Source organism: Drosophila rhopaloa, unplaced genomic scaffold (assembly GCF_018152115.1).
Source record: "Drosophila rhopaloa isolate 14029-0021.01 unplaced genomic scaffold, ASM1815211v1 contig_163, whole genome shotgun sequence".
In the NCBI taxonomy this organism is placed as follows: Eukaryota; Metazoa; Arthropoda; class Insecta; order Diptera; family Drosophilidae; genus Drosophila; species Drosophila rhopaloa.
The window spans coordinates 6,278,743-6,304,835 of record NW_025335043.1 but is presented as its reverse complement, the minus strand read 5'-3'; the positions used below and the strand labels follow the sequence as shown (position 1 = coordinate 6,304,835).

General features: G+C 36.0%; 5 protein-coding genes across 5 annotated transcripts; 4 read left to right on the top strand and 1 right to left on the bottom strand.

Annotated features, from left to right (window-relative positions):
* Positions 1 to 133: 133 nt before the first annotated feature.
* Positions 134 to 21,649, bottom strand: LOC108051398 (CYFIP-related Rac1 interactor B). Its single transcript, XM_017133507.2, has 5 exons — positions 21,456 to 21,649; positions 20,048 to 20,337; positions 7,081 to 7,344; positions 1,323 to 1,585; positions 134 to 1,259 (listed from the first exon to the last, which is right to left on the bottom strand). Exons 2-5 carry the CDS (start codon positions 20,228 to 20,230, stop codon positions 995 to 997), a joined length of 975 nt encoding a protein of 324 aa, XP_016988996.1. The 5' UTR covers positions 20,231 to 20,337; positions 21,456 to 21,649; the 3' UTR covers positions 134 to 994.
* On the top strand, positions 1,794 to 2,921 carry LOC108051399 (zinc finger CCCH domain-containing protein 13). Its single transcript, XM_017133508.1, has 3 exons — positions 1,794 to 1,927; positions 1,995 to 2,583; positions 2,702 to 2,921. The coding sequence occupies exons 1-3, from the start codon at positions 1,857 to 1,859 to the stop codon at positions 2,867 to 2,869; spliced, it is 828 nt and encodes a 275-aa protein (XP_016988997.1). The 5' UTR covers positions 1,794 to 1,856; the 3' UTR covers positions 2,870 to 2,921.
* LOC108051400 lies at positions 3,337 to 4,536 on the top strand. The gene is made up of 2 exons (XM_017133509.1): positions 3,337 to 3,699; positions 3,769 to 4,536. The coding sequence occupies exons 1-2, from the start codon at positions 3,553 to 3,555 to the stop codon at positions 4,435 to 4,437; spliced, it is 816 nt and encodes a 271-aa protein (XP_016988998.1). The 5' UTR covers positions 3,337 to 3,552; the 3' UTR covers positions 4,438 to 4,536.
* A 411-nt stretch (positions 21,650 to 22,060) lies between the features above and the next one.
* On the top strand, positions 22,061 to 24,137 carry LOC108051372 (ankyrin repeat and MYND domain-containing protein 2). Its single transcript, XM_017133461.1, has 3 exons — positions 22,061 to 22,360; positions 22,793 to 23,566; positions 23,860 to 24,137. Exons 1-3 carry the CDS (start codon positions 22,157 to 22,159, stop codon positions 24,088 to 24,090), a joined length of 1,209 nt encoding a protein of 402 aa, XP_016988950.1. The 5' UTR covers positions 22,061 to 22,156; the 3' UTR covers positions 24,091 to 24,137.
* Positions 24,138 to 24,705: 568 nt separating this feature from the next.
* On the top strand, positions 24,706 to 25,819 carry LOC108051409 (1,2-dihydroxy-3-keto-5-methylthiopentene dioxygenase). The gene is made up of 5 exons (XM_017133521.1): positions 24,706 to 24,890; positions 24,964 to 25,041; positions 25,104 to 25,231; positions 25,448 to 25,541; positions 25,597 to 25,819. Exons 1-5 carry the CDS (start codon positions 24,768 to 24,770, stop codon positions 25,732 to 25,734), a joined length of 561 nt encoding a protein of 186 aa, XP_016989010.1. The 5' UTR covers positions 24,706 to 24,767; the 3' UTR covers positions 25,735 to 25,819.
* Positions 25,820 to 26,093: the final 274 nt, after the last annotated feature.

The following is a 26,093-nucleotide window of genomic DNA, read 5'->3' as shown; positions in this document are numbered from 1 at the left end:
CAAATCAATAACCATAATACCACTTCCTTTACATTCCCACAAACTATACATTCAACACATAAAATCCAAAAATATAATATTAGAAAATGTTAAAACAATTTTTACACACCCCATTAAAGTACAAACATTTATCTGGTTGATTTTGCGTGATATTTATTTTGATTCAGCATTCTCTATAGTTTTTTCTTCAGTTTCTTCTCGCTCTTATCGCATATATAAATCTTTATTTAGTTTGTGTGATTTTCAATGTATTTTTTTTTTGGTACAAATTGTATGCGTTAAGTTTTGCCATTTCATTACTCTTTTATTTCTATTTGTAAATCTTAAAAATTATTATTATTGCGCAGCTCAAGTTTATTTTGTAGATTTGTTTAAATACGTTTATCAAAGTTGACGGCGTGGAAATATATATAAATGCATCCGCTTTCTGCTTGTGGTTCAGTTGTGTGTAGGCATTTTAGTTCGTACAATTCGTTTGTTATAGTAATCAATTAATTTATGCATTATTTAGATCTTTACACCTCGTTCTACACAACACGTCATGTACAAAAAAATAGTCTAGATTTGATTTAAAAATGTAATTGTGTATTTATAATCTCTGCTTTAGTGAAATTTAGGATTTATCTTTCATATCTTCCCAACCATCAGTTTAAACTTTGCGCTAATTTGTTGTTAGGTTAATTGGGTTTCTTTCATTACTTAAAATTAGGGCTAGATTATCAACTAAATATTGATGCTGCTGATATATGCGTCCCACTTCGTTACGTTACGTGGAGGCTGGAGTCTAAAACAGTACGAAACAAATGCTGGAAATGCACACAGGGTAAAAATAAAACTAGAGGCTGCCTCCTGCTAGCACAACACTCGCTCACAATTTTTACAAATAATACAGAAGCCTACTAATTACATAAATAAAGTAAAACCATTTAAATCGATACGCATACACATAGAAATTAACGTTAATGAACTCTCCTCCCTTCGATCCCCTCCGCTATTATGCGGCCAGCAGGCGCTGTATGTTTTTCGGCGTGTTCTCCCCATTCAAGTGCTTCGTCGTATATCGCAGAGCATTGAGCAGCGGCTCCGCCTTGATTGCCGGCTGCGCCTGCAACAGGCGCACGCACCCCTTCACGTCCACATGGGCGCCCCGCACGAACGCCCCCTCCGGATGCACATGGTCGTAGAGGATCACCAGGCCAACCATCACGCGAAGCACCAGCATTTTCGTGTCCTCGCGCTCGATCTGTTGCACGAGTTTTCTGCAAAATTCAGAGAATCGATCAGAATTATACAAATATTTAATTTGGTTTTATTCAACTCACGGATTGTCCAGCATCCTAAGGCACACCTTGGCCATGGTGCCCAGTGTTTCCGTCGTGTTCTGGACATCATCGGAATTATCGTTGACAAACTTTGAGGTGGCATCGCTCAACACCTTGAGCATGGGCGTGGCGTGGGCGTAGAAGAGGGACATCCGGTTGGCCAGCTCAGTGCTGACCAGCATGTTCTCCGTGGAGTCCACTCGTTGTCTGCTGACGATGCGTCTGTAGTAGCTGAAATCATTCTGTATGGCGGGGGTTTTCATCTGAAAATTTAAGATTATAAACGCTATTAATTTTTTTAGAATTTATATATATTAACCGAATTATTTAATCAACTTTAGAATCTCTGGGGGTTCGAATTTCTCTATTAAGATACACAGCAGTATAATATTTTCTAGTACACATTTATAAACCCTAGCTTGTGCTTTTAAATCATCGGAATTATAATATTTTGGACTGGAAGTTAAATCTATACTTTCGGGGTGTATCTGGGTCAGTCCTTTCCCATCAGTTTAGTTTGAAACATCCGTCAACATGAGTAACAAAAACACTAAAGGTTTTAGGGGCATATTCAAAAAGATGTACAAGCGAGAAGTGCATGAAGGGTAAATTAAAATATCGTTTATAGTTTTCTAAACAACTTTTCGGGATGTTGATTCGCACCGATCGCAGTGAAAGGCAAAAAAGCCATATCGTGGACAGTTCGCAGTCGATGAAGGCGGAAAAGGACAGTTCGCATAATCTTAAGGAGCGTAAAGAGGATCACAAGGAGCATCAACGGGGACTTAGTGAACGTAAAAAGGAGGATGTGCGTGAACGTAAACGGGAACAGGAGCTGGAGCGTCAACGACGAAAGGAACTCGAGCGGGAAAAGGAGATGGAAAGGCAACGTCAGCTGGAATGGAAACAGGATCTGGAGAAAGAACGCCAGCGCGAGAGGGAATTGGAACGAGAACATCCAAAACAGGAGCCCTCGACCTCTAGAAAGCCACCTCCCGAAATGACCAAGTTTGACGAGGAATTCGAACGAGACATCGAGAAATTGGAGCGTCAGGTGTGCCCATTGGATTTCCGCTCCAAAACCATGGCCACTATGTGGATAGATAGGCTTCGCAATGCTCCTCATAATACATCCGAAGCTAGGGCCAGAAATGTAATAACGTCCCATCTACTCAAGTGCTGTGGCGACAATATATTCAAGAAGGAGCCATTTAACCATCCACCACCACCCGAGAATTTGGCTACTATTAGGGAGAGAATGGCAAGTACAAACGTATTTAATTAATGTTAAGGAGAATTTTAAATTCAAAACCATTCAGAATTTTTCTCTTTACTCAAAACTACGTGCCAATTTAAAGAAAATTGTATTTATTTTTTAGTTTCTGACGCGGGACAGTATGTGCCATGGTATGCCCGTGGTCAAACAGAAGAACTCCCATTTAACCCAATTGTTCAACGATTCATACGATGGCGGCGAATTCCTGAGCCAGCTTCCCGTGCCTCGCGATGGGGCTTTCTTCATCTTTCACATGCACCCAAATTTATAATTGTGAATTGGCTTTAAATAACAACCCAGCTAAATTCATAATGTAAAAACAGTTTAAACTCTATTATTTTTTGGGAAAAAGAGAAGTGGCTTTCGTCTTTTCTTGTGTAAATTATGTATATATAAATAACACTATATAATATTTAATTTTTTTTATGAATCAACAAATTTTTGTTTTCATTTCATGCTTTATAAATAATCATTTAACGTTCACAGATGACAAAAACTATTAGCGATAAATTCGTTCATAGAAAGAGGGTATTAAATTATTTTCTATAGAGCAAACCAAAAAAGATCAGATCTGTAGATTATACTATACATATTCCTCATAGCAAGTAACTTTACTAGCAAGTTAATAAAGCAGTCAGCACCTGTCAGGTGTGCAGCTATCGTTTTCAACACCCGCTCTTGTTAACCTCTAATTACGCCTGACTTCAAAATCTAATTACTAATTACGCGGTACGTGACACCTCAATTTACCTGTTGCCCGTGCGGCGAAACAGTTTTCCACTCCGGGCCAGGCCCAAAACAACGATGCCGCACTTAAGTTGTCAGGGCTGGATAGAAAACGTGCGTGAGAAAAAAAACAAACAACTTCAGAGATTCGCCGCCGTAAAATTTTGAATCAGGTAAAGTTGGGTTGCTCATCCAATCACCTTGACAGAGGCGCTGCAAACGAACATCATGCACTACTATACACTACTATACTATATAGTGTCGAGAGACGGTTGCGAAACCTCATATAAATACGTTATTAGCATAAATCGTTCTGAACAGTCAGAAATGAAGCCGCAAACAGGACGGATCGTCAAGAGCAGTTCCCTGAGCTTGGTAAGCGATGCACTTCCACTTCTATTACTCGACACCTGAGATGATTAATCTATTATTGAATATTTTTAGCTATATGCATTACTGCCCCTGATGATAGATGCAGTTTGTGGGAAAGCTCAGTATGCATCACCTTATGACAATGCTGCTTATGCAATTCCCACAACAAACTACGCCCAACCGTATTCTTCTCCAGAAGTGCAATCCATATGGTCTGGTTCCCCAATAATAGTAAATGATAATCAGTATGGTGCCCAGGAACAGCAGCAATATCCAAATGTTAATGGTTATTATGGAGGGGAACAACCATATAGACAACCTTATTCAAATTGGCGGAGGGAGGAGATACCAGCAACGCGTGCTCCAAATCATAACTACAACAATGTGCCAGGATACTTTTACTACCAACAGCAGGAAACAACACCATCGCCACCTCTCCAATATCCCCAATCTATTACATCCCGATTTCAACCCAATCCACAATTCAATTCGGAACTGGACTCCAGTGACTCTCGTCGCGAGGAGGAGCAAGTGGTCCAAATTGGAGGCAGTCGCTCCCTGGCCACCAATAACCATCAAAACATCTACAATAACAATGAAAACTTCTATGAACCCGCCCAACCCTGGCGGCGTCGTGACTTTCAGGCCAAATATGCCCAACATTACGCCGATTATTTGCGTAAATATCCAAGACGCCTGCAGCCAGTTTACAACACCAGCGAAGATTTCGATGAGAAATGAAGGGAATACTCTATATATTTTAGTCTGTGGAAAAGCCAAATTGAATAAAACCCCTCAAGAGCCATTTGGTTTTTGATTGAAAGCGTGCCAAGAAAACAATTTTGGGTGTATTTTGGACAGATCAATTGCAGCCGATAAAGTAAAGGCTGTAGCTGAAAAGTCAACACATATTTACAATATTTAAAAAGATTTATATATTGGGCGAATGATTCAATTTCTTAGTCTTTATACATATTTAAATTTATTTTCAAAAATGTGGAAAATCTTTTGCTGATACACCCACAAAACTAAATGACATAGAATATTGTCAAAATTATTAAAAACTGATCTAAAATAATAAAAGAAGGCATTGTCTGATATTGTGGGTAATTTGAATAATTTTTGGGTAATTTACGTAAGCCCAATGAAGTTTTAATACGACCAATTTCCTTAGAACGTTTTAATATAATCTTTACTTCCTTAATCCTAATAAAAAACAGCTTATTCCTTCTCAGCAACATAAAAAGTACTATTAGAAAGCACACCGTAAAGTGGCTCTCGATGTCAGAAGATTTTTTGCAATAAACTCGACATTAAAACGAAGCCAATTACAACCAAAGTCAATAAATTGTGCAGCATACTTTGGGGCCCACTGGAAACAAGGCAACAAAAGTGCACAGACAATGGTCTTTATTGAGGAAAGGAAGTAGCTGTTAGTTGGGAAGCACGTCTGGGCTATATACACACACAACTTTTACATGGGAATCTCGGTGGGCCGGGCAGCTGACACTTTGAGCACACAATGAACGTGCAGTTTACAGCGTTTAACATCATCATCATCGGTATTATCGTCGTCACCATCATCATAATCATCATCAACGGGGGCAAAACTTGCAGACACTAGAAATCAGAGAGTAGAAGCCGACGAAGGCGATGACTTGGCCATCATCCCATCATCCCATCCCTACCAGAAACACCTCCCAACTGTCCCAGATCTCGCCTTCCTCGCTGCCATGTACATTCTCCGCTCCCCAATCGATTTGATGAAAGTTTCGCCAAACGGAAGCGAGCCATGGGAAATGCGCCATTCACAGGGATTTGCCATTAAACAAATCGATTTTGTTGGCTCCGGAGTACGGACAATAAACCGACATATTCAACTGCCACAGAAAGTGGTGTGGCTAAAGGTAATGTTTTAACCCAGTGCGGATGCATTTGTTTGCATATTTCATACTATTGATATTGCTAACAACCAAGGTAAAACTATGGTAATGTATTCAAGTTTTATTCTCTGAAGAAATCAATTTTATATGCTGTTTTTTCTGACATTTTGTGTTTATGGAATAAACAGGTCATCATTTATTTATTTTAATAACGTTTTCTCCCACCTTTTGTAAAGTAATTAAAAAGCAAATATTCTACAGTTTTATTTACTAAAAAACCATTTAAATGATTCCTAATTAATTTAAAAATTTAAAATGTATATTCAACTTTAACTATAAGCGAACAAAAAGAATTGCATATTTAACGGCGGTAAACTAATTATTCTGAAGAGTTCAGAAAATTAATTTAAAAGATCTATTGATCATTTAGCACATATCTATCAATCTATTTCAGTATCTCTCCTACATTTTTTGTATATATATAATATTAAAATTTTTTTTAAATACCTCAGCTCTGTGCTATTAAATTGACCATCACTGTTACCCCACCGAAGCGACTTTATCACTTTACAACTTCATCCGGCCATCGGACGTTTGTCGTGGGCCATTTGGCTTGCGTGTGCGTAAGTGGCTACGACGATGCTCAACTGTGGCTCGAACGAATGCACGGATGGCCTGAACGATTTTTCATCAATGGGCCGCAGCACGCGCCCGTCTTGGCCAGTCTGTCTAGTCTGTCCAATCGTCCAATTGTCAGTCAGGCAGGCAGACGGCAAGCAAAAAAGTCAGTCAATTAAAAATGCAACCACGCGCACAATGAGTTGGCAGTGGGACTTGGTTTGGCTTCATTTGACTTGGCTTTTAGATATTGCTTTGCTTTGGCTTGGCTTGCCTGTCGACAGCGCCCACATAAGGTAAACAAACAGACAAACTGGCAGTGAAGAAGACAGAATTTAACCCACTAACCATATAATAAACTGACGAAATAGAAGTTAATAAAATCTGGTTGAGTTGGTACATACGTAATTTTGCATAAATTTAGCTTTTGGAATGTAAAGATTTACTAAAGTTGAATACTGGTAACTTTGCGTGTAGAGCTATCACCTATGATAAATTGCTTTTTTTACTTTATGATGAATTTAATGATTTTAATTAACAAGCTTATTTAAATATGATGGTATAGAGTATATTCTAAAAAAGTTTATTTAAGCTAATCGCAAATGAGGCTATGAATAAGCTTTGACAATATTATATCAATTCATTTAATTATTTACTTGTATATCTATTTAAAATAAATCTATTATTAACTTCCGAACAAACAAGTGGTCATAATTAAAATTATTTGTTGTTCTTAATTATACCTTTGTCATACGGAAACCTTTTCTTGTCAGTGTTTTGGTTTTTCCACTACCAGTAATTAATGGGTTAAACGTGGTGGGCGTTGTACCGCCAAATATGGACTAGAGCTTGTAACACCCAGCTGTCAAAGCGACTCACTCACCTTGTACTCGTCGAACTTCAGCACGAACTCCAAGATCTCGGCCAGCTGCTTGACCAGTGCCTGCTGGGTCTCCAAATGCTGTGTCGGATTGAGCTTGCCGCCCACCAGCTGGCCCAGCAGCTTGGGCACAATCTTGTCCAGCTCCATGGAGTGCTCGTAGCAGCGCTTCAGCTTGTTGACCAGCGGCAGCACCGCCGCCCAGGCTTTGCCCGTCACCTCCGGCGAGGGATCGGCGATGGCTTCTCGGATTTCCTTGCCGGCACCCTGTAAAGATTCGCAGGAATAGAGGGGAAAAACGTCAGTCAATACATTCGACTCGAAACTGGACTAAATGCGAGTTTGGCATGCGAACTGTAAACGATTTCTACACTCAAAAACTCTGGAAATTTGTGAATTTCCTATTCAATTTCTTAACCAAGTGAAAATCGTATTAAATGTTTGTTTTTTTATAAAAAGCATAACATACTATAATCCTAATTTAATTGTATTTAGAGTATATCTTACTAAACTAAGAAATATTTGTTTGTTATTTATTATTTTAGACTATTTTGCAAATTTCAAATAAGTTTTTAAATTGATTATCAATTTTCAGGAAATGTACTTGTTATTTCGACATGAAAACTTCTCCTAAAATGTATTTTATTGCGGTTTTTTTCCGGTAGAAACTTTGTTTATCGTATTTTCTCAGTTTTTCTAAGTGAGCTTTTTCAGTGGTTTAGTTTTTTATTGGCCTCTAAAAAAAAAACTATGCCTGCTGAGCACATTTCATGCATTTGTTTTATTACAATCAGTGAACTGTGAGCCATTGTGGCCGGCTAGTTTTCATCGAGGAAAACTCGGCGTCTTTATTTCTACGCCACATGCAACAATACAACGTTGAAAGCAGCGTGCATTGACCGGCTCTGTGATTTTTATCGATGCTTTATGATCTACAAAAATAATATAGAGGAAAACACATACGACACGGCACCGGGAAACTGGAGCTAACGAACGGTCATTGCATGATGCGAAAAGTTCATTTTGTACTCGAACAACAATCTGCAAATGGCGTTGATTATTTCAATTGAGGTCTTTTGGCGTTTTTCAAACACATTTTAAGTGGCTAATAATACAGTAAATATTTTATTGGCAAACGGCCATGCAGACTACCGGCGGTTAACGGCCATAAAATTAAAATTAAAGATATAGTTTAAAAGATTAAATTGATATGTGGATTTGATCATTATTATCATTAATTATTGTTATCTTTTAATGTCTCTAATTACGTATATAAATTCGTTCGAAACTATTCTCTCTTCTTATCTTAAAAATAACACATATCAACTGCAAATTTTTTGAAGTACACAATCATAAATTCTATTTGAAGGTCTGCATGGTTATCAGAGCTTTTTTTTAAATACCAAGAACAAGAAATACGTATGTGCCTCAAAACATTTTTGAATGATTAGTAATATTTGTTTACTTTTTCAATATGCTCAAAAACATATTATTTTTGTATATTTAAAGTGTTCTCTGAGAAATGTAAATTAGTGATATTAATTACTAAAATAATTTTATCATGATGTGGTGTTTCTAGCACGTCAGTTTTAGAAATAAGCCTAATAAATTATAGCTTGCCTTCCAATGTTTTGGTCAAACAGCACATAACATAATTAGATAATTATATACCCCCATCTGTTGTTGTTGCGTGTCTAACCGATTATACCATATTGGCATACATTAAATAGAATTAAATATAGCCAGCCCCGCCCACAATTCGACCCAAAACTCCGCTATTGAAAACATGCGAGTTACGCACAGCTCAGTGGACTGCGAAGTTCAAGCTCGGTGTATTAGAGTGTGGGTATCTTGCTAAAGAAGTAAACGAGTGTTATTTTTGGTTTGCACACCTCTACGTTATATAATGGACCAGCACGTGTTGTGTGTTTATAATTAAATCGCTGGCCATATCAACAAACACTCAGACGGAAGGCAAAATGCAGAACTACACTGAAAGGTAATGATTAAGGGAATATGTTTTAATATAACTTATATAAGGTCCTAATAAATACAAAACAAAAAAAATTAACAACAAATGAATATTTATACCCCTTAATTGCATAGTTAAAGGAACTGCCATTAAACAATAGATTAAAAAATTAATGTTACTTGTATTTATACATTACGAAATTAGGAAGTTCGAATAAATGCAAATAATTTGTTCAGTGTAGAAGACAAGTCGCCCTCATTCCCGTGTATTTTGCCATGAGTACTTTGGCATAATCATAATAATAAGAACGCAACTGTCTGCAGCCAGCGTTGAGCAAACACTGCATCTGTGATGTTTTGGCTTTTGTTTTGTTTTTTATTCTCCGGTTCTGTGCTGGCATTTCTTTTCACTCTACATAATTTACACCTGTCTGTAAGTCAAGATCCCATGTCCTTGGCTGCTGCACTTGAAGCATCCCAGAATGTTTAACGCGCGCAAACAAGTAAACAAAATGTGAGGGGAGTTGTGAAAAAAAAATGTAGGGGGATGAGGATTGCTGTCGTTGACTTGGCCACAGTCGTCCAATTTACACAGCAAGAAAATTAAAACTAATCTATCATAATTAAAAACCCTCAGTTATCTTGGGTATCTTAAAATGCAAGTAGTATCTAAAAAGGTTATTTTGAAAATGGAACTGTATACTTTCATGTACATATTCTATCTGGAATTTGTAATTTTCTTGACTTAAGAAAAACGATATATTTAAATTTATTTTTCTTTGGGATTTCATTAAAATGATTTTGTTTTTTATTATCGATATTTTTTCCTTGTGTACATTCCCATTTTATTCAGCGGCATTGTCTCGTTTACGCCAGTGACTCTCTAAGGACCCTTGAAGCCTCGAACCAAGCACACGGTCATGCAACGGAAATGGTGCTGGTCTGGTTTGGTCTGGTCTGCCCGGCTCACTTCTCCTTTGACTTGGTATATGGTTTTGAAATAAACGTGGCCTGTGTGGGCAGCACTCTTGTTTACTAGCATTCCATTCCAGAGATTTCAAACTGAGATTTTCGGAGAAGAGGAATACTTGTGTTTTCCCCACATATGGCCAAGTGTCGTTAGGCAGCTCACTTTTGTTTATTACCCTTGCGGGGGGCATTATGATTAAGGCCAACCGTTTTGCAATGCGTTGGGGGAATAATAATTGATGTTAAACAAATATACAGCATTCGTTTAGTTGAACTTAATTTAGGATTTGACAGAATTAATAAACTTAGACGTTCGAGTCTTAATATTCTAACTATAACAATAAAGAACAAAGTTTGCCAAAACATTTTTAATTAAAAGCTCCCACAAAAGAGCAAAATTGTTACTTTCTTTACGATTGCTCTACATTCGCAAGGGTATTTTGATATTTTTCAATGCCAAAGACTCCTCTTGTTTAGCCGTTTTCTTTCGTTGTCGCAAACATTTTATCTTGCATCATGTTCATGTCAGAGCCAAAAGAAGAACGGCAAACAAAAGGCGTAGGTGTTGTAGGGGAACTTAAAGTCAAGTCACAGGAAACGGGATCGGGATCCACACATTCTCCCCGTCTCTTGTCCAATGAGCAATTGTGTTGATTCATCACAGCAACCCATCTTACGTACAAAATTAAACCGCGATGTGCTCCATTTGGGGGCACGTGCTGTCTGCTTGAGCGTTTCACCAAGAAACTGAGGAAAACGAAAGAAAATCACCCACAGCCACAACAAACCTGAACCTCCATGACTTTTATATACATGTGCTTGCTCGGATGAAAAGAAATCATAATAAGGCAAGAACCGTTTTTCGTTTTGTAACTGTTTCTAGTTTGGGTTTTAATTAACACTTGCCCATCTTCTCATCATCAGCAGCGTAAAAGCGCAATCAGTCAGCGTTTCATTTGTTACATGGAGCAGTAAAAACCACTTCACAATGCTAACCACACATAACCACATACTACACTCAGATGAATAGTTAATTAACTTTGGTGAGTGTTGCATCTGCCACTGAAGAATGGCAGTGTTTTTAATTGAAAACGAAATTAGAGGCAGCTATGCGGAAATGCAGAAATGAAGAGAGAATGGCCTGCCCTAGATAATTGCTGGTGATACTTGGCAAGTGTTGTTTAGCATTAGCGAACATGATCGTGTTTTAATCGTAACCCCCACTCACTTAAACTCAGAACCTGCTCTAAGCGCTCGATTTATCGGAAACACAGAGAAAAATGTACAGATGATTGATAGCTTCACATTTCTGATCATTAAATTTAAATTATTTACAATTTATTACAATTAGAAAAGTTCATTTAAAATGACTGTTAAATAGAATTAATTTTTAAAATATTTACTCAATACGAAACAGAAAAAATTAAGTCATCTTTGAAAGGCACAGAATATAATGTTGTAAAATAGGGGATAACTCTAGAAGGTAAAGCAATCATACCTCGTTTTATAAAGTTTAAAGTTTTTGTGAGTATTTTTATAGCCATCATCATAAAGTAAACCATGATAAGAGTAATAGCTGCTTTTATTTTATTAATTTAGTTTTATCGTTAAACTTTTCCCATGTGCAACTGATTATCCCAAGTGGCGCTAAAGTGCAACTCAGACTTGGTATTGGACTTTCGCCCACAATGGAAACGCGTGACGCTATAAAATAGTTGATGTCATGTGTTTTTGAAAGCGGGGAAGGGAGCCGGAAAAGTGTGGGTGGTGTTGCAGCAGCAAGCGAAATGGAAATGTTTTCATGGATGCCACAGAAGTTGTTTACAGCTCTTGCTATGTGTTTAACAACAAACAGTACCCCTGAGAGGACAGACATACCAAACATGCCGAACATTTTTTCTGGCTTTTGCTGACATTTTCATTTCCATACAACAACAAAAAAAACTGACTGCGCTTTTCTAATTTCCCTTCGCTTTGCTTGCATCATCAAAAGCACCGGATTCGAATTCCCATCACGTTGAAATGAATCAATGAATGAATCGCAGGCAAACAAAAATGACAAAATAATTATATATATATTTTTTATTCAAACAAACAGACAAGCAATAAAATTGGCGAGCCACAAATCAATGCAAATATATTCTGAGAATTTAAAAGACCAAAACCATTTCCCAGAGGAGGGAATTTCTTTGATGACAATTTATTTCTGAAAATGTATTTTTAACAAGTAGGAGTCAAATGAAAAACAGAAAACGAAAAGCCATCAGAACAAAGGAAGCTGACCCCACAGACACTTGGTCGCCTTTCATGACAGTTCTGGAAAATTAAAACGTATAAATAAAACACAAACAAAGTGCAACTGCAAAAACGACAGAAAAGATTATGACGACAACATTCTACAATTTTCTCATAGCGCCACTTCTGATGAGTAACATAATCATAAATGTTTCATAATTATCAACGAATACTTCTGTTTATGTTTTCCCCTTCCGTTGACGAGAAATCTCTTAATAATTTAATGTTGAAGAGATCCCCGTTCTGAAAAGTTCTCCAGTGTTTTACTCCAGTTTCAAACTCGGATATCTGCAAACTTAATTAGTAAATAAATAATATATAAACAAACATACACTTTTAAAAATTGCCTTGGCAAAATTTTTATTAAAATTATTAATCAAAATGAGCTGTATTCAGCATTTTTTGTCGATAATAGGGAAATATATATAATTTAATACAAAAAAAATGTTGTTGTTAAATCACAATGTAAATGATTAATTTATAGTTGTATCTCTATTTTAAATGAAATTATTTACAAATTTTTTAATATATATTTTCGTTGACAAATATTTTTAAAAATATCTAAAGGAAGTCATTTTTTCTACTTTAATATCAAACCCATTTATGAACTATCTAATGACTGCAATGTTTTCAAAAGTCCGTTACATTTTGTACAATTTATTTTCTCTGTGTAGGCCTTGCAAAATTCTTTGTTATTGTTGATGTCCCTGCTGTTGGGTTACACTTGTAAAATTGCTGACACGAACAAGAACTGGGCAACTATGGCTTTTGTGAGTCACTTTTTGAATCTGAACGATCGTTGACTGTGGCTTTTGTCGAGAGAAAGAGACAGGTAGAGATCGAGAGAGAAATATATATAGAGATAGACGAGAAGAGGTGAGAAGCAGTTTTAACTTTTGATTTTCAAAAGAATGTGACGATGCTGTGTGTGCATCACTCGAAGTCATTTGGTAAACAATAGCATTTAACAATTAAAAAATATCACTTTCAGTTGATGCAACACTTTATAAATAAAGATTAGCTTGCTTTTCAATATTGCGTAAATCCCAGATGATTATGGTTTCCTGTGAAAATAAATCTTTGCGACATATTTGGTCATTACATATTAACTAGAGGAACTGAACATCTTGTGAATCATTTTAAGATTCAAGAATTTCACAATTAACTGAGAAAAATATAATTTAAGGTAAATAATATAAAATGCAACTTTTTTCCGCCTCATATAGTGCGTGAGTTGTAAATTGAATTACCATTTACATTTAAATAAGCCATAACAATGTGCGAATGGCTTAATTTTTCAAGGGCCAGGGGGTTTTTTGGTTGTCACGAGCACTGGCGTAATTTATCAAGATAATCGAACCGACAACAGAAAAAAAGAGTAAAAACAAAAAAACCAGCAGCAATTACAACAATACCTGCGATTGCCATAAAGATAAGATAAACCTGGGCATTATCAATGTCAGATGTGAGCGAGAGGGGGATATAATGTCCATGCTATGGAAAGTACATTAAACTCAGAGAAAATTAAAATACATTTAAATATAATATCTTTAAAAGTCAACGCCTTTTATAGTCTTATCATTGCATTTTAATATCCTTAGAGTTATATTTTATTGTTTGAAATATAAGTAAGCTCAATTAAATTTACTTCAAAACTATCTTTACAATATAATTGGTTTTAAAAGATAATTATAAAAAATTTGACCACTATATTAAATCACTTAAATTATGGCTTATTAGGAAAAGTAACCTAGCCACGAGATTAAACCAACAATCACTACGTCCCTGAATCCACATTACTAATCGAACGATATGCCAAATGATTGCATTTAATTATCAACAGCAGTTCTCTTATCGGAAACCCCAGTTTGACGCACTTCATCCGAGCAGCCAAACAAATGTCAATGTCCCCAGGGGAAAATTCTGGGAAATGGGTAAACGGAGAGGAAAAGAGCTGTCGCATTCCCCTTATAACACATGTCACTCCCTCGTTCTCAATTAAGGCAAATAAATCACATTTGCCTTTGTCGGAGTTGTGGGAGAAATGGGGCTTTTATATCGATTAACAACACACTTCCAACCCCTCCCCAACTTTAAAACTCATAAACAGCTGTGGAAAATTGGGTTAACAGTGGAATAAAAAATGGAAAAACCTCTGTTTCTGTCGGCATTTTAATTGACAAAAGAAAAAAGCAAAACAGAGCCGAGAAATTCCATAAAAATGGCACATTCTCCGGTCCGAAACTATATTTATTTTGTGCAAATTACACGCATAAACGAACATGCCAAACAGTTGCTCGTAAAAAAGATATAAAATAAAGTAAATACTTTTCTGCACAGACGCTGCCGTAAAAAGCAGCTGAAATGTTGCTGTTGTCGTTGCACTTTGCACTCAGTTCCTAAGCTGCTTAGAGGGACTCAGACACAGAAGTAGACCTTCCCGCGAAGTCGTAAATTGGTCATTTGAAAACTTTAAAGCCACTTTAACAAGGAGAGTATTTAAAACACCATTTACAGCGCCGGTTAAGACTTTGATGAATGGTCAACAATCCTGTCCTAGAGCAACATACAAAATACATTTTCGAGGCTATGCTTAAACTTTTATAACTCTTTAGCAGAGCAATGCAAAAAAAAAAATACAATATAAACACGATCCTCTGGGCGTTATTCAATTAAATTAAATTCGGTTAAATGAAATCATCTCAGTGCCATTTTAATAAATCAGAAAAATGTGTCATGCGGAGACAGTGCGTTTCAGAGCGTTATAATAAAATGTATATGCGAAAACAAAAATAAACTTGTTATTCTTTCCAGGTGCATTTTAAAACAAAATTAAATTTTCAACGTATACGCAATATTTTCTTTATATTCTTTAGTGTTGAAACGCACTTTAGTTGTCACATCTGTGTGGGCGAAATGAAATTTCAAGAAATGCTACAATTTCGTTTCAATTTCCAGTCCCCTCAAAGTAAACAAAAAATTATTTTAAAGTGCACTCAAAAACCGTGAAAATGATACTTGATGTGTAGTTGTTGAAACAAATTCCTCGTTGAGCTTTACACTTTGAATGTGTACACTTTAATTTACTTCAATATGTTTACGTTTTGTATTTCTCTATTTTTGGCGCAATTGATTTGTGGTTGATGACGTCGGAAATACAAAAATAAACGTTAACGTTAAAGCTATAAACAATTTGGAAATGGCTCTATCAAAGCAAACTGGTAAAAGTGAAATGCAATGAATGATGAATTTAAATTTGAACTGCGGTTAATTTGGACAATAAAGGTTACCCATTACGAAATCAAATTTTACTGCTTTGGAGCGTATTTTACGACATGGTTGTTAAATAAAACCTCCGGGAGTTCCTTTTGAGGAGTAGCCTACTTTTTGGGAAATGTTGGAAATTTTAGAAATGCGGAAGTTTATTTGTTAAGTGACGTTGGAAATAATAAATTGATTAAATCACTGACCTTAATCATGTTTTGCATTTTGTTTATACTTTCAGTTGTTTATGTTTGCGGTTTCCTATTTTGGGCTAAATTTATGTGTTTTGTGACGTCAAACGAAATAAATACTTATACATTGACAAGCTATAAACAATTAAATTGTAAAACCATAAAACGCTTAATGAAACTATGATTTTCCATTTAAGTTAGTTTAACAGACATTTTATTATTGCAAGCAGTCATTAGATAATTTATTTTTAGTAGAGCTACTTTTGGTTTCTTTTTGATTGCGCAGACAATTATAGATTAATTATATTATCGTTTTCATGGCGTTGGCACTAAAACCAGATAATAAAGAAGACAAGTTTTAAAGGGCTGGCCGATAAAAAAGCATAATTGTATAATATTCAAATGCCGATCTCTGGCACGCACATTATAGCGATTATATCGACTGACCAACCGAATGACCCAACCGGAAGTTGGCTTTTATTCCACTCTCCGTCGCTTTGTGATTTTGCATTCGCGCAAATCATTTAACTTATTCGTGGAATGGAGAGCTGGAAGAGGTGGGTGTGCCGACGAGCGGTACGGGGCCTATCTAATGAATGCTCATTCCGATTCTGTGATTATTCTGATTGCCGTCTGTCGCCCTCCAGTGTACAACTCTCATTAAATACTTAAATGTGCATAAATTTATTCATACAACGCTAAATCGGATTTTTTTTGTATGTGGAGCATTCATTTTAAATGGGTCGTTTATACATATATTCATTTAGGAGTAGCACATTTCTCCTATTGACTGAATAAAAGTTGTGACTGAATTCTAGGGGAAAATATCTCCTAATTGAGGGAATATGAGAAATTTAAACATTATAAGGTTGCAAATTTGAGTTGATTTAGGTCAAAAATATAAACGAGTTGACAACTCAGCTTTAATAAGTAAAAAAAAACATTTTTACCAAAAAAAACCGGAAAGGGCCAGATGATAATTAAATTCTTCAAACATTTTATGACTCAAAATATGTTTGATATTTTTTAAATTATTCAAATGAGTCAATAGGTTCACTGAGTTTTTGAGTCAGTGTGTAAACCATATCAAACATTACACAACAATCAAAACCGCAAAGAAGCTCAGCTGCTATTCAGCACTTGACACTGGTTTTGTATATTGGTTCGAAAATCCAAGGTTAGGTATTGGATTACTCCATGTGTTCCACATATGTTTTTCTACGACGATAACTAACCATGTGTAATTGTTATCTCCCCGGATCTCAACGGTGTGAAAAACAACATAAATTATGGGTTAATTCATAAAATTTAATAATTGTTCGATCCATCTCATCAAGTTTCAATGACTTTGGCCTAAAAAGAAGATAAAGTTTTATCTGTGCAGCACCCACACGTTGTTGCTTATTGATATATGGGTACTTTCATGTTTATTGTTGTTTTCCCCCATTCTTCAGGTGAGTGTGTAGGCATCATTATTATCGTAGTTGCACTGAATGGGGGCTTTTTTTATTATTACTATTTGCGGCCCTTTGTTGACCTTGTTGTTGGCTGTTTATTACGCACACACAATGGGCGCCTCTTATTCCGTATCTAGTCTGGGCCAATATTTGACAAAAGCGTCACTAACAAGTGCTGATAAATTAGATAGAAAAGTCTATTACAGCTGAAGAAAAGTCGTAAAATGATTTTGTTGGATACAAAATGAATGCTGTTTTTTGTTCAGGTTGGGTTTTCTTTAGAATAATGTTTAAAAATCATTATCCTAAAACGCGTCTTTAACTAGGCTATAGTTTAGATACTTTAAAACTTAATTTTAAACAAATCCCAAGTTATTATTTACAAATGAACTTTTTTTTAAATTTTGGAATAAATTTGATGTCTTTAATATTTAATACTATAATTTTAGTGCACTTTTAAAACTTTTTTGATTCCCGACTTAACCTAAAGAAAACAAGAAATGCAGTGGAAAAAGAAAAACCTTTGATTTTTCCTATTTGCAGTTTTCATTCTATTTATAGCAACCGACTTGGAGGAAGAAACAACAAAAAACAGAACAAACATGAAGTTTTTGCCATTTTGCTAGCTTTTGGCGCTTGGCCAACTATTTTTTTGGGAAGAGGAAGGAGGGAATCACCTACTCCACAACCAGTTTGTTTGCCTTGACAACCAGTTGTGATCCAACCCAAAAGCCACCCACTCATTTGGGGTAAAAAAGATTGCTCACAGCAGTCGAATAAAAACTGCAATGAAAAGTAAATGCAGACCACAAATAAAGCGCATTTTAAATACCTCTGGTTAGTTCTAGAAAAAAGATAAAAGAGGAACAGAGACCGTTGCACCAAAGGGTTAAATGCCCGCCGAGGTCGTCTTTGTTGGTTTCGGTCCCATTTAAGTGGGTCAAACACAAAGGAAATGAGCTCATTGGTATACATTTTCCAGTTCATTTGCGTTGATTAAAGCTTTTCGGCCTGACATTTGTTTGTCTGCCGCCCCTCAATTTCCCCTTTCCCTTTTTTTCGCTTTTGCTGTCTTTTTGCGTCTGAAACCCAATTAATATTTTGCACACACCAATGTGAATTAGAATTTGCCTCTAAAAGGTCAGATACACAGGAATCAATACGTCAGTTTCAATATTTTTAGTTAAGCATTTATAAAATGTAATTTACTTTCTCCTTAAAACAATTTTTTTTAAATTTGGAATTCTTATACAAAAATTACATTTTTACCTGTCCTACCTAAATGATCTCCTTAAATTGAACATTAATCAATCACCTGATTTTTGACAGAAAAACTATTATCTATGTTAATGAGTTTTTATATTAAGTTGTTTTTGATAAGAGTTTTTTTACCGATCGCAAATTTCCTATCACAGTTTCAAATAAAGTTACCTTTTTTGTCAGATAGATAAAAATAATATGAATATTACATTTTCTTATCTATTTGATGTGGATATAAACCAATATTCCTGTTTTTGACAGTAAAATAAAGTATGTTAATTATATTTTATAAGTTATCTTCGGCTTATGTTATTCCTTATAAGAAAATATTTATTAAATTTTCATAGAAATTTTGTTCTGTGTGAGTAACAAATGTGGAAGGGTGACTAATTTTCTCTCGAAGAGAAAAGAAGAGAAGAAATATCAGAGTGTGAAGAGCAACGGCATAAGTTGGTAAATGACGTCAGTGAAGCGACGATAATGAAAGAAGTCCGCTTCACCGGATCGGATCATGTGGGCACGTGCGTGAGTCAGACCACCAAAGAGCCCCATGGGGAGATATTGGAAGAGCCAAAGTTTACATGGGATCCCCTAGAAAATGTGGCAAGGTTTATGGCTCTTTTTCAGGTCTGTTAATCTTATCAGTTGCAGGGAGTACTGCAGCCCATTACTTACTCCAAGTGATGGATTTTTAAAATATTTGTATACAAATATTTACTTAACAAATTGGTTCTAAAAGAATCTATCAACTTACATTTTCAATGCTACTTTATTTAAACCGCCGTTTTGAAAAACATGTCGCTGTTTAAAAATATTTTAATTACCTCTGATGGTTTTTATTCTAACACTAATCCTTTTTTATTCACTTTTTTTAAAAAGAGTGCATAATATAAAATGCTCAGTAAACAAATAATGCACCCAAAGAGAGTAAAAACTGGCAAGCAAGATAACGCTCAGTGCGTCTCTTTTCTCACCCTGCCAAAGGTTAAATACTCAATTTGTTTCTCGTTTATTGTTGCTCTTTTTGTTGCTGTCGATTTCCCGGAGATTGTTGTTATATTTAGCAAGTTGTTGAAATTATCAGTTTACCACTTTCCTGCCTTTTGGGAAGCCCAAAAGAATTAAAAAACTTTTGAAAGTCTAAAAGAGGTTAATCAAATCGGTTTATTTAACTTAAGACTTTATAATAATTAAATTATCAAAAATGTAATCTATTAAAACTGAACTTACGTTATAGTTTTTTGTTAGTTAAATATTAATAACATAACTGCAAACATTTATTTATTAAAGAAAAAAATTCACATGAGCGTTAAAAAAACTTCTCTAAAATACAATTTTTTAAAAGTCAAATTTAGCTTTATATTGAATATGCGAGGCGTTAGAAATCTAAGAGTAATCTTAAAACATTGTTTTCCTGAGATAAATAATCTATAAGTCAAATTAGTCGTATATCACATAATAGTTCGAACTATAGAAATCATTAAACAAATGCCTAATAACCGGTTGAAGGGGTTGTGGTAAAACCCAGAGCAAATGACGCACATATGGTAAAGCGAGACTCACCCGATAGATCTGTATCTCGTCCAGCACCACCTCCGATTCCCGGAGAACTCGCTCCACCTCGTCGTAGACCTCGCGCTCTGTTTCCGTGGGCGCGGCATTTTCGAAATCCAGGAAGACATCGTAGGATTTGGCGGCGCAACAATTCGAGTCGTCGCGTGACAGAAGGCTCAGCAGCTTTCCCATTTTCTTTGATTAACTAATACTTATTGTGTTGTGGATATCGTAGTATTGGTTTTTCTTTTATATTTTGATTATTAATTAGCACTTTTGGTTTTTTTTTTTTTTGAGCACTGCGAGAGATGGGAATACAAAAAGAATATATGAGCAGCTGTTGCACCTGTTGTCACAAAAGGGCTTAATAAATTTTCTGGTTCCATAAAAAGCAGCTGCAAATGTTGCTAGGGATACTTGGTGGAGGTCGATTGTGGGGGAAGCTGCATTCAGGAACTTGTTTCAACTTTGGAGGACAATGGAAAACGACAATCAAGGGTGGGAAAAATGGTGAAAACAAAGGTCTGGCCTTTCAATGTTTTCCGCCCCCTTCAAAGAATATCCCAGATGGTTTTAGAAAAGGAAAATTCTTGTACTGTAGGTTGACTTATAACAATTATTAAAACAAATATGAAATATTTCCCGTGGAGGTCCAACTATTAATTTAACAGACCATTAAAAAGTTTAAAGATGATTTTCAGATATATTTTCCAAAGTCTATTTTGATTGAATTTAAATAGTCAAACCATGAACAGAATTTGTATTGATTTTATATTGAAAGTAGTTGAGTAGTAGTTTTATATTTAAAAAACATTTCTTTTAATACTTTAATTTATTTTGTAGAATAATATTGAACAATGAAAATGGACAAAAGGAACATTTCTGATTTTTCACTCTTGTTTCCACCGTATCCAATATTTACTGTATTATTTTCGACCTCTGAAATTGCACTGCGGGGGGTGAAGAGGAGTGGGAGAGCAAAGGAGAGAAGAAGATTAAAAGGAGAAGAGCCATGTGTCTCTCTCACACTTCATTTATGTGTGTTTCGCAGGAAATGCTGCGAATCGAAACAAATCGAAAATGGTAAACAAAAAAAAATGAAAATCACCAAGGCCAATTTTCACACATCGTTCTTAGTAGGAAAAGGCAATTTTCCTGCTCACACAGCACATGTAAACACATATTGCGAAAAAAAAGAGCAACTAAAATGGTCTTGTTTTTATTCAAGAATTGTGACCATGTGTGTGTGGCTTTTGTTTATCTGGCTTTTCGTTATCTTGCTCTTTTGCTCTCCTTTTTGCGCCTGTTTCGCTATTTTGCGCGCTTATCTTCACTTTTATTATTTATACATTTCCAAAGGGTTCGTCTGCATTGGAATTTCATTTCATCTTCCTTTTTTTTTCTGCACGCTTATCACCTTTTGTTTCCACTGAACGGGTTTTGTTTATTTTGTATTTTATTTAAGGAAGCGCAATGGCGCCTACAATATGTTTGGCACCTCGCGGGGTAAAATGCTTGTATTTGTTTGAAGACACATAAAACACACACGATTCTTGGATTCAATTCGATGCGAATGCGATACACACGCCGCCACACAAAAAACACAACAACAGAACAGTAGACAGACCGTCGCGTGATGTTAAATAATAACGGGATGAGGACAGCAAAAATACTAAAATAAACAAGAGTTAAATACTAAAACTATACCACAAAAAACCAAGTTAAACTAATAAAATTAACTGTGCACAATTTTTATTTTCTTTAAAAATATTGACTTGGATTAATGTATTTCTAATTTATATCCGCTTTTTGGAGTTCCTTCGCTACATAGAGAGATGTGAATGGGTTTATTTATTTACCTAGTGACTCGTTTTAAAACAACAATCTGATAATTATTTATTTAACTCTTTAACGCAAGAAATTTAACCAACTATTTGAAATTGTGTTAAAATTATTTGAGTGACTACCGTTAACCAAACGATATATCGCACATCCAATCAGTGCTGCAAAACGCATAAACTATCGCTGTAAACCCGTGCACGCCGAAAACAGTGGAGTTTTCTTGATTACCATTTTCCGGAGAATCCCAGCGAATATCCTGTAAAAAACCGACCCACAATGACCGAGGAGAGCAAGAACCCGCAGCTGGACGACCTGCAGCGCCAGTTACTGGATCGCCTGGCCAAAAATGACACCAGTGGATTCAAGCAACTGCTGGTCGGTTGCCAAAATGTGAATTTCGTGGATGACAGTGGGATGTCATGTTTGGCGCACGCCAGCTTCAAGGGAAATCGCGAGGCGGTTCAGCTGCTCCTGGATATGGTGGGTATACCTGGTACTTGGACAATATGTTGATTTATCTACTACTTAGACCACAGGTGTCTCTATTTAGAGGCATATTTCCCTTTGTGTTGTGCACCGGGTTGATCTACCTGTAAACTTGCGTGCAGAACTCGTAGAACCATGGATTCTATAAGCAGGATCTATGTAATATCAAATACTTTATCTAATGTTACAATCCCGAGTAGATATAACTGAATGTGTAGAGCTTATAGAATCGTTGATAATTGATTAACATAATCTATATTTGCTACTCACACCTTATTTATCCCCGATCCCAAGATAATCTATTGATGAATCTGAGGTATAATCATTCTTCTTACCAAGTTTCAAACGAATCTTCAGTCTCGGTGTTTCTGGCTTTCTTAACTTTCTCAAGTAGAGATTCCTTAATGACTCCCTTTCCTTTCACAGGGTGCCGACATAAACCTCAATCAACATGGAGCTGATTATACGCCTCTGCATTTCGCTGCCTTATCTGGTAATACACACGTGTGCCGGCAACTTTTGGATGCGGGTATCAAACCGAGTAGCATTAATAGTGTCCAAAGGACCGCCGCCCAAATGGCCGCCTTTGTGGGCAACCACGGCTGCGTGGAGACCATCAACAATTATGTGACCCGCTCGAGCTTGGAGTACTACACCCAAGTTCATGGCCAGCAAACGGAGCCCCAGATTCCACCCAGTTTACTTAAATCCTTCCATGCCTTTGTCACCGAAATCAACTTGCATCCCGTGAGGATTGCCCTGAATGTCCAGTCGTTGGGATTACTTAGGATCCTGTCTAACCTCCGCAAAACCCTGTCGTTGATGTGCGAAAAGGAGATGCAAAAGTCCCATGACCTCAACGAACTCCTCGCCTTTAAGTTTCACTATCAGGGTTGGATCCTGGCCGAATTGATTCGCTGCGAGGAGCAGTTTAAGGCCCAGCACAAGGAAAAAGGCGCCGAGGAGGTTGGCGATGCCAACAAGAATGACTTTATTGAGATGTTCGTGAAACGGGTGCTCAAGGAGAACAAGCTTGGCCAGCTGGACTACGTTGAATACACGCTGAGGGAGTGCGCCCGCGAGTTTCCCGTAAGGGAGTGCACCATCTTCCGGCAAATAGCCACGCAACTAGGCGCCAAGGATGCACCGCCAGCTTTGACTATCCTCCGAAATGCTATCAATGGAATGAGAGGATTTGTGGTGGGTTCTATTAGCCATTAAACACATTTTGATTCTTGATGATACATTTATAAAAATATCCATCTTAAAATGTCTAGTGACTTTAAAACGGTTAATAGAACATAGTTACAAAAATTGTTCAATTTGTATAGCTACCTTGTTAAAATGTTTCCTCAATATTTAACTTTAAATCATGAAATTAAGAGGTAGACGAATTTTTAAGTGATATTCCTTCAAATAATATTATTTTAATTATTCAGATAGTTTAATATTATAGAACAAAGTGTATTTAAATCTCAAAATTTCTGTTTCAGGACGAGGGCAGTTACTGCAGCACCTGCGGCGCGGAGAAGCCGGACAAGAAGTGCTCCAAATGCAGGGCGGTGCAGTATTGCGATCGGGAGTGCCAACGACTCCACTGGTTCATGCACAAGAAGAACTGCGCCCGCCTGCTGGCCCAATCCCAAAACCAATCGCAGTCCCAAGCGAAGGGAGCCATCGACACCGCCGAGCTGCGTGAGGAGCTTTCCAAGCTGACTGCGTAATCCTATGCTCCTTTGTAACGCTAATAAATGTAACTTAAAACAAGGAACTAAGCATTTTCATGTACCACAAATATAAATAATAATTATTGTATTGGCTGCAGGCAACGGCAGTTTAAATACTTTTTATCCATTTTCAGTCGAAAAATGCAATTAAAACTGCCCAAATATTTTATACCTAATAAACGAAAAATAAAAGAAGTATTGAAAAGCTGCAATATAAACACAATTTTTAATTAAACCGGTTTGCATAATAAAAAAAAGCACAAACAAATATTTGAATTCATTTTTAAAAAATAAATTTGGTTCCTTAATGCTATATGGGATATTGCAGAACAACTGGTATTTTTTCAAGGACGTTTTTAAAATAATTATCACCAACTTCATTGATGATGTTTTCGAAACAAAAAACTTTAAGGATATTTAGAAAATCCTAGTTTTATTAGTATAGGGTTTATTGTTAGACTAAATACACAACAAAAATTTTTATATATCGAATTTTAACGGAATTTTGTTGTCGCAATTCGAATGTTAAATTAACAGCGTTAGTGGTATTCGTTTTAAATTCTGTTATCTATACCGAAAATTCGAAAACAAAAAACAGCTGACGGCAGTTTAATATTTTTATTACTCTTTATGTTTCTAGTTGCTCGTTAAAAGTCGTTTAGAACAGTTCAAAAATGGTGAAAGTTTGGTATATGGACACTGAGGAAACCGATCAGCGTTTGGAGCACCATCGGAATCCCCCAGCTTATTTGGAACTAGATGATCTTTACAAGAAAACCGGTGTGGAATACTTTAAAGCAAGTGAAACTACGACTTTAAACCTTAAATGACCTTGAGTGCGAGCTTATCTTGATTATTCACTTTTCGCAGATCAATGCCGACGAATACCAGAACGATAATACTCTCACGGAACTGAGGGCACAACGTGGCTACACTTATGATGATGAGGCAAGATCGGAGATTCCATAATAAAATTCAAATAATCCTTATATTTTCCCGATTTATTACAGATCACCTGCTCGGAAAAGTGCCTCCCAGATTATGCCAACAAATTGAAGGCTTTTTTCACCGAACACCTTCATACGGATGAGGAAATTCGCCTAATTTTGGATGGATCTGGTTACTTTGATGTTCGCGAGTGAGTACCAGCTTAAACTATCCAATATTATAACTCTTAAAAAGCTTATGAAAAACTTTCTTAACATCATTTTACATTTTGTTATCAATTAATTCAGTAATATCAGTAATATTAATATCATATATTCAAATACAAATATTAGAACAATAAATAAAATTTAAGTGAAATGATTTTCTTATGATCACATTTTTATTTAATTTTATTTATATATTCTAGCAACGAGGATAACTGGCTGCGCATTTTGGTTGTGAAGGGAGATCTGATTATAATACCCTCTGGCATCTATCACCGCTTTACTTTGGATTCCAATGTAAACTTTATATTTTATTATTTGATTTATTAATTTTGTCTTTGCCCTTTTATAGAATTTTATTAGAACTCGACGCTATTTCGTTGGTGAGCCCGTGTGGGCCCCACATAACCGACCCGCTGATGATATGGACTGCCGTAAATCTTACATCAAACATCAGTCGGAAAACTTTGTTCAATTAAACAAGGTTTAAAAATAATACGCAGAGTTTAATATTCTTAAATAAAATATGTGCAAATATCAGACATACAATAAATAAAAAAACCGCCAAAAAGTAATTTCGAAATGTAATTTGGATAGGTTGCTGTATGTGCTAAAGTTCAATTCGAGCTCGAATTCTATCATAGCTAAGGTCAAACAATATAGAGTGATACCATCCGTGTTGATAATGCTGAAATAAACATATGTGTTATTTGAAACAATCGATATAATCAAAAAAATTGTAAGATATAAAAAAGTAAATAAATAAACAGGTGCTGCCGGTTATGCACTCTAACATTTGTTTATTAAACGAGAGAGCGGAAATCAGAGAGAGATAAGCAGTAACGCGAT